The sequence below is a fragment of the Abramis brama genome (genome assembly GCF_963993115.1).
Source record: "Abramis brama genome assembly, chromosome: 7".
Taxonomy (NCBI): Eukaryota; Metazoa; Chordata; class Actinopteri; order Cypriniformes; family Leuciscidae; genus Abramis; species Abramis brama.
In genome coordinates, this window is record NC_139969.1 from 13,517,480 (window position 1) to 13,532,721 (window position 15,242).

At 36.1% G+C, this 15,242-nt stretch overlaps 3 protein-coding genes across 4 annotated transcripts; 2 read left to right on the top strand and 1 right to left on the bottom strand.

Moving 5' to 3' along the window:
* Nucleotides 1-688: 688 nt before the first annotated feature.
* On the top strand, nucleotides 689-3,417 carry LOC311086136 (complement C1q-like protein 4). Its single transcript, XM_084118865.1, has 4 exons — nucleotides 689-986; nucleotides 1,131-1,193; nucleotides 1,824-1,955; nucleotides 2,056-3,417. The coding sequence occupies exons 1-4, from the start codon at nucleotides 818-820 to the stop codon at nucleotides 2,331-2,333; spliced, it is 642 nt and encodes a 213-aa protein (XP_083974991.1). The 5' UTR covers nucleotides 689-817; the 3' UTR covers nucleotides 2,334-3,417.
* Nucleotides 3,418-4,713: 1,296 nt separating this feature from the next.
* Nucleotides 4,714-7,546, top strand: LOC311086135 (cerebellin-1-like). 2 transcript variants are annotated; one of them, XM_084118863.1, is made up of 6 exons: nucleotides 4,714-4,905; nucleotides 5,871-6,053; nucleotides 6,198-6,260; nucleotides 6,393-6,455; nucleotides 6,558-6,689; nucleotides 6,780-7,546. In XM_084118863.1, the coding sequence occupies exons 1-6, from the start codon at nucleotides 4,833-4,835 to the stop codon at nucleotides 7,055-7,057; spliced, it is 792 nt and encodes a 263-aa protein (XP_083974989.1). In that variant the 5' UTR covers nucleotides 4,714-4,832; the 3' UTR covers nucleotides 7,058-7,546. The 2 variants fall into 2 exon arrangements, with proteins under 2 accessions (XP_083974989.1, XP_083974990.1); XM_084118864.1 differs by lacking the exon at nucleotides 6,198-6,260 and having other exon boundaries at nucleotides 4,792-4,905.
* Nucleotides 7,547-7,671: 125 nt separating this feature from the next.
* On the bottom strand, nucleotides 7,672-12,737 carry LOC311086134 (heterogeneous nuclear ribonucleoprotein C-like). The gene is made up of 9 exons (XM_084118862.1): nucleotides 12,613-12,737; nucleotides 11,860-11,988; nucleotides 11,326-11,591; nucleotides 11,163-11,235; nucleotides 10,996-11,058; nucleotides 10,747-10,916; nucleotides 9,700-9,813; nucleotides 8,513-8,646; nucleotides 7,672-8,323 (listed from the first exon to the last, which is right to left on the bottom strand). The coding sequence occupies exons 2-9, from the start codon at nucleotides 11,862-11,864 to the stop codon at nucleotides 8,222-8,224; spliced, it is 927 nt and encodes a 308-aa protein (XP_083974988.1). The 5' UTR covers nucleotides 11,865-11,988; nucleotides 12,613-12,737; the 3' UTR covers nucleotides 7,672-8,221.
* Between the last annotated feature and the right edge of the window lie 2,505 nt (nucleotides 12,738-15,242).

A 15,242-nucleotide genomic window follows, 5' to 3' on the forward strand; every position in this document is an offset into this window, starting at 1 on the left:
CTGGCAGATGACCGTATTAGGGGGATAATCCACGGATAGCTCCGACGTGGAGGCAAAGAACCGCCCGACGTTAAGTGGAGTTTAGTTTACTTGTTAAATTAAAAGGCACCAGAATGAAATGGTATTTACTCCAGTAACATTTTCTGGGGGAGGACCCACCCACTTTTTTTTTTCTTCCGACGCCAATGACATAACTGATGTATTGACTCATTATTTTAATTTTGAATACTAACTGAGGAAAATGTCCTCACTATAGTCGATTGTCATATTTCACTATTTGGCTCTCACAAGTAGCCAAACGTGTACAGAATCACATTCACTCATGTTGGGTTTTCATGTCTTATGGATACATTCCATAGGCATAACATACACTACACAAACTGTAGGCCTACTCTATTCACAAACTTTCTGCATTTTTTCCATTTTCAAAAACATCACTTAGTAGGCTATGATTTATAAGTATGGGAACCAAAAAAAATTCCCACAAGGACAAGGATTTCAGATATTGCCATCTTTGTGGGGACATTTTGTCCCCATAACATAGTGTATGCCTGAACCACACAACCATACACACACATAATCAATTAACGCAAATTATGCTGAAAATGTCCTTTCAGTGCAATTCTACATTTGACTCGCCCTCATGGACTACTAAAATAAACAAAACCCTCTCAACATCAGTCTAAAGTACAAATGTTCACAAACTTTCGCAACCTTTCACAACAAAGTATTTAAGAACAGCGTTTGCCATTCAAAGCTGAATTCTGGAATAATCGCAGGAGTAATTTGTCGGAAAAATAAATAAAAAAGAGAGACAATGGCAGGACTGCTGCTGGTACTGCTGCTCTGTGCTGGGAGCTCAATTGCACAAGATTTATTGACACCAAGTATGGACATTATTGCTGAGCTCCAAAAGCTAAAACACATGGATGAAAGGATACAAAAATTAGAAGAAACACTGACCAAAGTATTGAGTGAGAATGAAGGTAAGGTGGATTTGTATTGAACATGTCATTGTGGAAAAACTTTACAATTTATGAACTTACAAAGAAATTACAACTTAAACATCTTTATAAATTCATTGGTTTGCAATATTGTGACATTATCATATCAATGTGTATTCCGTACAGCTTTGAAAACCTCGGTACAGGATTCACAATATAAGCTTGAAACTGTCCAAAAAGACATTGAAGGCAAGTATAAGGCACATTTTGTCCCCATAGACATGTAATGTATTAAATTAAACATTTTATTTGATTACACATGTAGGAAACTCAGAATCGAAGACAAGGAGACTTGGTTCTTTCTTCAGCAGGATTCTTTATTGAGAACATGAGCTGTCGTAGCTGCAGTCATCAAGTCTAACTAAAGTAACTTTACATGGTATCTTATAGGCATTCAGTGGGCAGTCCTTAAAGGTGCTGACAGTCCTTAAAAGTCTTGACCTTACACACTGCCTTAGAGATGACCACTAAATCTAATCATCTAAAGACAATAGAAACAATTACCCCCAACTGGAGATAATGGTACCCCCCAAATTGTATAAACAACACATGGTCACAAGAACTAAGACTATGTAAACATTCACACATAGTTCAACTCTCAGTAGGAAGATCAAAGACTAACAAAACCCCTTCAATGGAAACTATATTGAATCTAATCAGTAAATGGATACCATGTTAACCTTGAATGCCCAATACAGTGTAGTTCACCTTAGTTTTTCATGTGATGTTATGTAAGGCATAGGATCAGCAGATCTTAAACATATTCTTAAATTTGTAATCCTACACACATTTTACATCAGCCCATTTGCTTATTTCCAGCCAAAAAAGTTGCTTTCTCTGCTGGACTTCTGGCATCTGGAACAGGAAACACTGGGCCCACTGATAATCTGAAAATTCTGGAATACAAAAAAGTCTTTAGTAATGTTGGAAGTGCCTATGACTCAAATACTGGTAAGGACTGTAAAGAGAATACCATTACAGGACCACTGTTCTTAAACCTGTTCACATATGATGACATTTTCTGTGGCTGCTTTGTTCATGTGCCTTACAGGTATTTTCACAGCACCAATAAAAGGAGCCTATTACTTCAGATTTTATGCTCATTCTCATGGCGAAACCACAATGGCAGTCAGTCTCTTGAAGAACGGTGAAACCCAGTGCTCTGTGCATGCCTGGAAGCCTGTTGGCAATGGTAATGGCAGCAATGGTGTTGTTCTCACACTGGAGATCGGTGATCAGATTTATACACAACTTTGTAAGAACACCTGGGTTTATGATGATCCAGGAAGTTACACTAGTTTCAGTGGCTTTCTGATTTTCCCCTTGTGAACACCTGAATTTCTTAGAAAACCAGTGCAGGATGTGATGCAAAACACAATTATATGAAACTTAATTGTTCCTGTGTAAGTGAACTTTATCCAAGTAAATTAGAGCAAATAGGCACAACGAAAGGGAGATCATTGTTTATGCTTCTTAGTTACGATATGTTAATGTCTGGACTTCTTCATATTTCTTTCTTAAGTCTGAAGAGTAAATGAGCTAAACTCATATGATCCATCTAAGAATGGGAGTAGCACTTTCCATATCTCTAGCATATCAAATGCTGAACATTTCATTAAATAAACCAAATGTCACAGAATTATGATTCACTTGCATTCTTCCCTCCAGGTGGTCAGACACCATCAAAGAGTCAGAAAGTCAATGATAAACAATCAAAATTAGACTTTTAGAGATTATTTTCTTACACTCAGAAATATTTAAATAAAAACATGTTTTGTTCGATTTATTAGGCTTTTTAAATTTATTAGCATACAAAGTTTTTTATTTTTTATTGCGGAAGTACGTTTTGTTGTGCTTCTCGTGACAGTGCGGATAAGTATGGTTATACATAGGCTACTACTGCTCATAAAACATTACTAGTTTTGATTACAAGGATCTCAAGCTGACTAGCTGAAGTTAGGCTACTGTTACTGTAACCACCATTATTAGCCTAATAGACAGTGCTCCCTTGAAAATAAATAATAATTTAAATAAATTAACGAAATGACCCTTCACGATAGATAATGCTTTACAATGAATCTGTTATTTTTTACAATCTATGGTTCAAAAAAATAGCCTAGCCTACCTTAATTACTCACCTGTTAATGCCATCTCCGCTTCGCTTTTACAACATTTCAAATTCCTCAGTTCTCCGGAAAGCCAAGCCAATGTTGATTTTCGTTTTATTATGAGCTCTGAGTCGCTTTCTCTTTTCACCAGTATATCTCCTCTGTTCGGCGTTTTTTTTTTTTTTTTTATAATGGTTGATTCCACGAGGTTCGAGATTTCGTAGGCTACTAGCCTACAAGTAAACCTTTCTCGCTGGTTCAGACAACTAATACGCCTATCGCGAAAACCATCCGGACATTTCTTTAAAAAAAAAAAAAAAAAAAATAGGCTTACCATAGTAAATCAGGGTTAGCCTACTGTCTGTTCTTCCTATCTGACTGTCTGTCCATCTATCTCTATCTGCCTATCTGTCATTCCTATCTAGCTGTCTGTCTGTGTCTGAGACTGTAGGCTATTGCCTTCAAAACTTTCAGCTTGAAAACTACTTTGAACTTCAAACTGAACTTCAAGCTTTTAAAACTATTTCAAACTTTCGGCTTTCTCAAGCCAACCTAAAGTTTGCCTTTCTTGACAAACTTTTTTTTTTTTTTTTTTTACTTTTTTATTTAAAGTCTCTTAGGTACTTTACAGACAAAGCCAATAACACTCAAACATATCTTTGTCTAACATCTTCCTATAATATGTATAAAATACTTTAAAAAGAAATTCCTTGTATGACTCTGTAGTATGTTAATGCCTTTCTTCAAAATGATTCAATATTGTTTGTTCTGTATTTTATACAAATTAGGTGTTGTGAACTGGAGTGCATTTTCCAGACAATATAAGCAAGAGTTCCGGGTGCCCTGCTCGTTGACTCTGTGCTTGCACTGCACTGCAGTGTATACAAGGACTGCCCACCTGGGTATGTAGGTGATGGCAGAAGGAGTCCTGCGTGGATTTTATTCCGATAGGGAGGTTGAGGGCTGTTGCTCAGTTGATTGTTTTTTCAATGATGGAGGGGAATTTCAAGCTGAGTAGATTTGAAGTGTGTGTGTGTGTGTGTTTTGATGTACAGATATGTATGTGATTATCTGTATGTGTACATATTTCTTTTATACAATTATCATCTTTGTTTTGAAATAAAATTTAGCAGTGTTATTAGTTTTTTTTTTTTAGTTGGCATGCATAAAATAGGATACAGAGATTGACAATGTACTGTATGTAGTTGGTTTAACTTCACTCAAACTACTTTATTGGAGTAAATGTTTTATAATAGCCTATAATGCACAAAAATAAACAATTATTAACTATTACAGAGGAATGATTAAAATAAGAAATATATAAGGTGCCATTAATGTTTACAGTAATTTTGTAATTTACACAGTGAAGTGCAACAGAATGTGAAAAACTTACACAGATATTACACAATATATAAATTCCTTATAAGTTTACCTTAGATCAGGCATAGTTAAAACTATGTACTGCTCTTTGCTGCTTTCATTATTACTTTAGAGTTTTTTTAATACATTAACGTTTTTAAAAAATATTGTCAAATTTGCGCATCACCGCGATACGGCGCATGCGTGGTAACCATAGACAGTATATAAACCAGAGCCCGTCTACGGTGGTAACACATACTAGACGTCACCGCGCTACAGTCCGCCGCGCGAGGAGTACTTGGAGAATTCTGGAATAATCGCCGGAGTAATTTGTCTGAAAAATAAATAAAAAAGCGAGACAATGGCAGGACTGCTGCTGGTACTGAAACAAAACTTAGAAGACACACTGGCCAAAGTATTGAGTGAGAATGTAGGTAAGGTGGATTTGTATTGAACATGTCATTGTGGAAAAACTTACAAAGAAATTACAATTTACACATCTTTATAAATTTATTGGTGTCACATGATCAAATATTTGCCCAGGTTAACACTGAACACAGTGAAACTGATGTAATTGTAGTGTCAGTTATTATAAGTGTGCAGGCATCTATAGACAAATCTTTTAAAGCAGTGATCTCAAACTCAATTCCTGGAGGGCCACAGCTCTGCACAGTTTAGCTCCAACCAGCTCCAACTCACACCTGCAAGGAAGTTTCTAGTAATCCTGAAGACCTTGATTAGCTGGATCAGGTGTGTTTGATTAGGGTTGGAGCAAAACTGTGCAGAGCTGTGGCCCTCCAGGAATTGAGTTTGAGATCACTGTTTTAAAGACTGGCTTCAACCTTTCAAAAGAACTGAAAGGGCTGAATTTTGAGTGGGTGTCTGAAATCCATGGTGTTTAAAACAGCCTATGAGTCATCGCCATTAACGCTGTCACCATCTTCCCCTTCCACATGCTCACCCTCTTCCTCCTCTTCTTCATTCTCTCCTTCCTGGCTTTTAACCTGAGAGGGAAAAAAATAACTTTAGTATGAAACTATAGTTGGAAACAGATCTTCGAGACCCAAACAACATTGAGAATATTAGACATCTTTACTCAAATCATGTCCTCACTAATTCAGCACCAATTAAACTTCATCTTAACATCCATAATCATAAATGCAAATAGATTAATTTTCACAAACCTCCTCCTCTTCCTCCAACAGATCTCTTTCCTCCTCAGAATCGTTTATCTCTTGCTCTTCCCTCTCTCTGTCTTTCTTGCTGGAATGCTGCAGGGAGGAAGCCTCACCCACTTCTGCCTTCACACTCTTCCCCTCTGATGTAAAAACAAAACAAAAAAATACAACAACAAACAAACACATACATTTTATTTATTTATTTATTTATTTATTTTAAGCTGAGACAAGCAAGACAATGGCAGGACTGCTGCTGGTACTGCTGCTCTGTGCTGGGAGCTCAATTGCACAATATTTATTGACACCAAGTAAGGACACTGCTGAGCTCCAGAAGCTAAAACACATGGATGAAAGGATACAAAAATTAGAAGAAACACTGACCAAAGTATTGAGTGAGAATGAAGGTAAGGTGGATTTGTATTGAACATGTCATTGTGGAAAAACTTTACAATTTATGAACTTACAAAGAAATTACAACTTAAACATCTTTATAAATTCATTGGTTTGCAATATTGTGACATTATCATATCAATGTTTATTCCGTACAGCTTTGAAAACCTCAGTACAGGATTCACAATATAAGCTTGAAACTGTCCAAAAAGAGATTGAAGGCAAGGATAAGGCACATTTTGTTCCCATAGATATTTAAATGTATTAAATTAAACATTACAACTTAAACATCTTTATAAATTCATTGGTTTGCAATATTGTGACATTATCATATCAATGTTTATTCCGTACAGCTTTGAAAACCTCGGTACAGGATTCACAATACAAGCGTGAAACTGTCCAAAAAGACATTGAAGGCAAGGATAAGGCACATTTTGTTCCCATAGACATTTAAATGTATTAAATTGAACATTTTATTTGATTACACATTTTACATCAGCCCATTTGCTCATTTCCAGCCAAAAAAGTTGCTTTCTCTGCTGGACTTCTGGCATCTGGAACAGGACACACTGGGCCCACTGATAATCTGAAAATTCTGCAATACAGAAAAGTCTTTAGTAATGTTGGAAGTGCCTATGACTCAAATACTGGTAAGGACTGTGAAAAGAATACCATTACAGGACTACTGTGTTCACATTTGATAACATTTTCTGTGGCTGCTTTGTTCATGTGCCTTACAGGTATTTTCACAGCACCAATAAAAGGAGCCTATTACTTCAGATTTTATGCTCATTCTCATGGTGAAACCACAATGGCAGTCAGTCTCTTGAAGAACGGTGAAACCCAGTGCTCTGTGCATGCCTGGAAGCCTGTTGGCAATGGTAATGGCAGCAATGGTGTTGTTCTCACACTGGAGATCGGTGATCAGATTTATACACAACTTTGTAAGAACACCTGGGTTTATGATGATCCAGGAAGTTACACTAGTTTCAGTGGCTTTCTGATTTTCCCCTTGTGAACACCTGAATTTCTTAGAAAACCAGTGCAGGATGTGATGCAAAACACAATTATATGAAACTTAATTGTTCCTGTGTAAGTGAACTTTATCCAAGTAAATTAGAGCAAATAGGCACAACGAAAGGGAGATCATTGTTTATGCTTCTTAGTTACGATATGTTAATGTCTGGACTTCTTCATATTTCTTAAGTCTGAAGAGTAAATGAGCTAAACTCATATGATCCATCTAAGAATGGGAGTAGCACTTTCCATATCTCTAGCATATCAAATGCTGAACATTTCATTAAATAAACCAAATGTCACAGAATTCTGATTCACTTGCATTCTTCCCCCCAGGTGGTCAGACACCATCAGAGTCAGAAAGTCAATGATAAACAGTCAAAATTAGACTTTTAAAGCTCATAGTATGCAGTTTAATGGTTAAATATGAATCACACTTCACATCAAATTCATGTTATTGGTGATATGAATGAAAAAATTATTAAAAAAAGATTTTATTTTTATAACTTAAAAGAACATCCTAACTACTTAAGCTAAAAATCACTGACAGCATTGTCACATGATCAAATATTTGCCAAGGTTAATACTGAAGAAAAAAAGAAAAAAACCAACACATTTAATTTAATATTTTATTGAAACTTTCCTGTAGAATTATTCTGAAACAGGGTGATATAAAAAAGACAGGTAAATACAAACATAGATGTTTAATGGAAGCTTGTTGGTTCTCTGTAGAGAAGCCCCTCAAGTTTCTCCCTTTAAAAATACAAATTTTACCTTTGTTCACAGAAAGAAAATTCCCATAGAGACACAGGGCAAACAGGGAACAGGCCAGTTTCACTCTGAGAATGCATAATGGACATATTCTGATAGTGAAAAATAAAAACCCAGAATTATTAGGAATAACTGGAGAATGTCATAGATTCTGTTGTTTGAAAACAAATGTTTGTCTTCATCAAAGTTAAGGGACTTCAAAAGCCTGAAAAGTTGTCATGCTTACATTAAAAATAAACTGACATCAGTGAAACTGATGTAATTGTAGTGTCAGTTATTATAAGTGTGCAGGCATCTATAGACAAATCTTTTAAAGACTGGCTTCAACCTTTCAAAAGAACTGAAAGGGCTGAATTTTGAGTGGGTGTCTGAAATCCATGGTGTTTAAAACAGCCTATGAGTCATCGCCATTAACGCTGTCACCATCTTCCCCTTCCACATGCTCACCCTCTTCCTCTTCTTCCTCTTCTTCATTCTCTCCTTCCTGGCTTTTAACCTGAGAGGGAAAAAAAACAAAACAACAACTTTAGTATGAAACTATAGTTGGAAACAAATCTTAGAGACCCAAACAACATTGAGAATATTAGACATCTTTACTCAAATCATGTCCTCACTAATTCAGCACCAATTAAACCTAATCTTAACATCCATAATCATAAATGCAAATAGATTAATTTTCACAAACCTCCTCCTCTTCCTCCAACAGGTCTCTTTCCTCCTCAGAATCGTTTATCTCTTGCTCTTCCCTCTCTCTGTCTTTCTTGCTGGAATGCTGCAGGGAGGAAGCCTCACCCACTTCTGCCTTCACACTCTTCCCCTCTGATGTAAAAACAAACAAAACATGAACATACAATAAATATAAACACACACATATATAGGCATGTTAGTATTTTCACCCCCCAAAAATGGTTTTAAGCCAATATCAGTTTACATTTCCAAACATTCATTTTGCCATTAATTGTAATCCAGTGAGATTTTTGTATGTACAAGTAGTCTGACAACAGCCAATATGCTCCACACGGAGATCAGATCTCACCATCATCGAGTCTGTCTGTGATTTCATGAAGAAACAGAAAAAACTGAGAAAGACTAAATCCAGAAGAACTGTGGCAACGTCTCCAAGATGCTTGAAGAAACTTACGCCCAAAGCTACAGTACTGTGAAAACCTTTAAGGTGATGATACACAGGGCAACTTTTTGAGCAATGTTGCAATCAACAGGCAACCAGATGAGACACAGGGCCCACAACCAATCTAAATTATTCAGATAGAAATTTATTGCCCATTTTCAATGGAAAAGTGCCCAAGCAACAATCGCTCGGCAAGATTGCCCAGCAACATTGCTCAAAAAGTTGCCCTGTGTTTCATCGAGTGCCATCACGAGTGCCATCACCTTAGGCACTTGTGTAAAACTGCTGTAAAGTGAGGATGCTTTCAAAAATAATGTGATAAATAGGTTTTATTGATCAATTGACTTCTGTTAACTAAATCAAATCAATATTTGGTGTGACCACCCTTTGCGTTTAAAACAGATTTTGTTCTAGGAACACTTGCACATAGTTTTTAAGGTATCTTTGGAGGTCAGTTTCTTCAAGCATCTTGGATACATTGCCACAGTTCTTCTGAAAAACTGGTCTCAGTTTTTTTGTTTCTTCATGCAATCATAGATAGACTCGATGGTGATATCAGATCTCTGTGTGGAGCATACCAGCTGTTGTCAGACTCCTTGTGCATACAACAAAAGTTTTGATGTAATGGTATTTTAAAATGTATTATTTTTGACAAATACTATGGATTGATTATTTTCTGGGCCCATTTGAAGGCCATGTGAACCTGCTGCAGAAACTCAGGGGGAAACCGTGAACACTTTTACCGGATTTCTTGCTGTGGTCTTTCTCCATCCTGTCCAGACTCTCCAGCAGATAGTCAACCTTGTGTTTGATTTGAGAAAGCTCTCTCTTAATTGTTTGTAGGTCATCTGCTTTTACTGAAAGAAAAAGAATTCCCTGAATGCATGTACCAATTGACAAGCCAACCAAGGTCAAAAATTTTAAATGAGTAAAGGCTGTAAAAAAAATGCAATGTTAACGTAAAAAATAAAATAAAAAAATAAAACAAATGAACCAAAATGTTTTTTTGACATATTTGTCACTGGTAGATTAAATGGTAAGTTTACCCATCATTTACTCACCCTTGTTTTGTTCCAAACCCATAAGACTTTTGTTCATCTTCGGAGCACAAATGAAGATTTTTTTTTTTCTAAAATCTGAGCCAGCTCTGTACTCTCCATTGACAGCTACCATTTTGAAGCTTTAAAAAGTTCATAAAGAGATCGTAAACTTATAAATTGAGCAGTTTAGTCCAAATTCTCTGAAAAGAGACAATCGCTTTATATGATGAACAGATTGAATTTAGGCTTTTATTCACGTATAAACATTGATCAGCAAACATAAACAGAAGCTTAACAGAACCTGCTTGTGGAAGCTCAAACATGCTGTATAACACGAGAATGAACCTCACTGGTTCTCACACTTAAAGAGAACATGCTTGAGCTTTCGTTTACCACAACTGATGTGTGAGTTGATGAATGTTTTTATGTGAATAAAAGCCTAAATTAAATCTGCTCAGCGTATAAAGCGATCATGTCTCTTCAGAAAATTTGGACTAAACCACTCAATTCATATGGATTCATTTTACGATCTCTTTATAAACTTTTTGAAGCGTCAAAGTGTCAGTTGGAGGGACATAAAGCTGTCAGATTTCATCAAAAAGATCTTCATTTGTGTTCCGAAGATGAACGAAAGTCTTACAGGTTTGGAATGACGTGGGTGAGTAATTAATGACAGAATTTTCATTTTTGGGTGAACTATCCCTTTAAACAAACCCCTCTATAGAGTGAAAATAAAGAAAAGGGACTGACGGGCTCGAGAGGATGTCCGCTGGCTGCTCTTGGAAGCAGTTGAGAAACTGGACTTGGTGCGGCGGCTGGTTCCCCCACTCATACTGACCCGTGGACGTTTGGAAGGGATCACAGCCCGTGACAGAGGAGGTGGTGGTGGCGGGGGCACACGGGAAGGATATGAATACATTCTGTGCAACACAAAAAGATTGAGGTGTCAGCAAAAAGTGCACACATTTTTATATATACCCACTGGTAAAGAGATCTTACCTGTCAAAGTATTCTCTCTGGAAATCATAATCAACCTCAAAACCAGAACTACTGCTGGAGAGACTTTAGAAAAATAGAGATTTTAACAACAACAACAACAACACTAGCTTATTGGAATAAAACATTAAAATGGGTGAATAAAAAATAAGAACAGATGTATTCCTTACCTGTACATATCTCCAGCTGATCGTTTTGACGTGTTTGGCCTGTGAGGTTTGGGTTCTCCTGCCAAGTTAATATCTGATTGAAAGACAAGGCAATTGTTCAATTAAAAAAAAAACAATATGATAAGATAAAATAAGATAGTCTCAGATTGTTTCATGTCCTCACCAAGCACCTGTCCAACGATCATCCGGCCATCCTCTCCTGCAACAGCCGCTCGTGCGGTCCTCTCGTTGACGTACTGGACAAAAGCGTAGCCCTTGTGCACAGAGCAGCCAACAATCTTGCCGTATTTGCTAAAAATAGCTTCAACATCTGCCTTGGTAACCAGCATAGTGTTTAAGTTTCCAATGAAGACCCTTGAGTTCAGCGACCGTGGGTCTGTCTTATTTGTGACGTTGCTGGCAATCAGCTGACTAGCGCTGGGCGAACGACTAGGGCAGTGAAAGGAGACATAAGGAAGGAAATTAGTATATTTTCAAGGGGAAAGCTAGCAAAATTGAGCCTATCCTACTTTTATGACATCTAGTACAGTATTATTATTATTTTTTTGCTACTTGCTGAGGTATGCATTTGCTAATTTGTGGATGATCTGGTTAGATTATAAACCCAAAGAGGACAATACTATTCCTCAATAATTAATGCACAGAAACCACATATGATATTAGACATTGAAAGAAACTGTTGATGACTGTGACTCACTCCATGGTGTTACTGCAGGGCAGTCGTCCGTTTGGCAATGGGAATAGCCCAAAGTGCAGATTACTCTCAGCCAAAGCAACAATTCCAACACCCCAACCAGTGAGCGGGTCTTGGCTCCTAACAGTAACACTGAGAGAACAAAAACAAAAAAGAACGTAAACAAAAAAAAGTATGTTTAAACGGCTAAATCTAGCAAACATTTAATTTCATCATTAAAAAAAAGTGATGCAACAGATTCCCGCGATGATAAACATCGTTAACTTTGACCTGAAATACCCAGCAGGACCAGAGAGCTGCAATTTAGGTTCTTAATCTTATCAGTTATCACTCTCTCTCCTCTCCACATATAGCCGGTTGTTCTGTGGCTGCCGGTGGTGGTGAGGAGAGACTCCGACATGATTATAAAGCGCTTTGGGTGTAACTGTTATAGCAGTAACGTTACATAGTAAAGCGCCTCATTCATTCATTCATTGTGGTCGCGATATCGACCACAATCGAGTTTGAATATTCCCATTTAACACTCACGAACGCGGTTTGGTTTATTCGATTAAATCACCGATGCAAGGCATTATGACTCAACACACGTGGCAGAAATTCTAATTCATTAAATGTAATAGAAAATCCTCGAAGTAGACAAAGAGGACAAACAGGGCCTCGATCATTGACCGGAGGTATAACGGATATTTCTGCAAATGCACGAAAAATATGCAAAGGTCATTGTTGATTCAAAATAAAAAACTATAGCTTACTCACCAAAAGTTTAAAATGTGTTATTTTAGAAGGGCTAATCTTAAAGTGCCTGCAAAAAAGCAACAACTGTGAATTCGCCGCGAGCAGTCAATCTGCTACGACATAAAGCTGGCCGCACATTTTTCAAGTTTAAAGTCATATGTTTTATATGTTTTATTTATTTTTATAAGCCCTTCTTCTCGTCTAAACTCCGTAACGCTGGCCTGCACAGTGTTCATAAAATCATAAAATATCAAGAAACGCGCTATTAAGTTGCATGTTAAGTTAAGTGGTGGCGTGTTTTTTTAAGCCGCAGTTGCGCGAGTAAGGGCTTGTATTTTGAAAGAATCATGACCTTTTTCCGAGTCGCGTTGCGCGCCCTTCACACATTCAGTCTCTCTCTCTCTAGGGTTATGAATGTCTGGAATTAGTAGTAGCCTAGGCCTTAAGTTTTTCTCCTGACAATAGATGGCACAAAATCTCATCTCAGCACTTTTGATGAATGGTTACGCTATTTTTTAATTTCCGAAACAGTTTTGAGATTGATCTCATTTTGTGTCTCTGGAATAGTGATCTATGACATTGTATTATGTTGAATATCAAGTTTTTTGTTTTGTTTTTGTCTCTTTGTTAATAGGAGATTTGTGGACACAACAATTGTTTTGGATTTAAGGAGTAAAAGTTATAGTTTTTATTTTTAAGTAAAAAGATAAAATTAGACCCTTGGGGTAGATGACCCCGTCCGACATATCGTTAATTAAAATATGGGTAATTAAATATGTAAATATTCAAATATGCCTGCCCTGTACATAAGTCACAGAATAAGTTTACCTTTCAGATGACTCTTTTACTGGGATTCTGTTTTGTCTGTCATCGGTATATATATATATATACATATATTTTATATAAAAAGTAATATATACATTCTGTAAAGTTAATCCAAGAGAGGCTTTTTACCCCAGGTAGGAGGCCATCTTAACCCTCTTTTAATAATTAAAAATTTGTGCTATAACAACTAAATTAGGAAATATTTCTATTTATTTCCTGTAACAACACATTGGCTGATGCATCGTGCTAAACTTATGCCTAAATGTGTTACAGTTACAGCTATATAATATTTTAAAAGTAAGCCATCTTGCCCCATCCTACCTAAAATCATGGTCCTAAAAAGCAATGCAGAGTAAATCTGACTGAAAATCAAACAGGCCAGAAGAATTTTAATTATGCATGTAAACTGAAAAATAAAAATAAAAAAGTCAACTTTTCAAGGTTGAATTCTTAAACAAATGATGTTCAAAGGCAAGGCGGCTTCTTTGGGTATAGTTTCATTTCATTTTTACGTTTTCATAAAGAGTGTCAGTCCAAATTATATTTTCCTGAAATTTATTTGCTCAAGTTTCACAATTTTCTAATGCCTTAATGCTGATTGCTCAAACAGCAACTGAAAAGGAACATTAAAATCAGAACCTAAATATGACTACTATAGCAGAGAGACAACAGCACTAGTGTAATAATATCGGTAACACTTTACAGCAAGGAAGTTAGCTACATTAGTTAACAAGAACAAAACAATGAACAATACTTACAACATATATTCATTTTAGTTAGTTAATGTTAATTTACTTTTTTTAATCAAAAGTTCTCGCTTAACATTAGGAACTGTGATCTAACGTAAACAACTGTATTTTATTAACTAACATTAATAAATGCTGATAAAAGTTGATGTCATGCTAATGCATTAGATTAAAAAAAGAGAACTTCTTGTAAAGTGTTACCATAATATCTACGGTTTGTAAACATTTGAGATTTTATGCCAATTAATCAAACGTTATGCCTGTACATGGCACGTCCCCTATTACACAATTTTGTTATATTTGTGGAAATCAATTATTTAATAGAAATCAATTATTTGTCAATTGTTTCCTAAGCACAGGATGCACAAATAGTGAAAGAGAAAACAAGTTTCTATGCTACCACACGTACAACTAATTAAATAGCAATAATTATATAAACTATGATTACATAGCATGACGGCCTGAAATTAGTTGCACGGAAAATAAATTCCTCCAGTATTTACAGTAAATGAAGGCACTTGAAATAATAAGGCACTTGGTCAGAAACAAAAGAACAGATTTTTCTCTCTTTTTTTTTTACTGCACAAATCATACATGTTGTCTGAACCGAACTGAAAGAACACAACATTAGGCAGCGGTGGGATAACTCCGATGAAAACCCTAAAAAAGAAGAAAAAAAGAAGAGAAAAATACATGCCAGTGACAGGACAGACATTTTGAGCAGACAAGTGAGAATGAGAAAATGCTTTTAACTTCAGTGACAATTAGGGTTGTAATCCAAAAAACAACAACTGTTTCATTTAAAAGTATTTTGTCTTATACAATATAAATCTCTGCATCAATACCAATTAAATTTAGACACCCTTTGAAAGAGTAATGGTTGATGGTGATTTTTACATGTATTTAATATTTATTTATATATATATATATAATATCTTTATATATTTGTATATACATCTAGTCATTTAAGTTATTCTTCTCATACAAAAAGAGAAAAGTTGAGACTTTATTCCCCTTACAAAAGAAGAAGGAAAAAGGGGGCAAAGTAATTCAAGCTTCTTACCCCTCCCTGCGTACCCC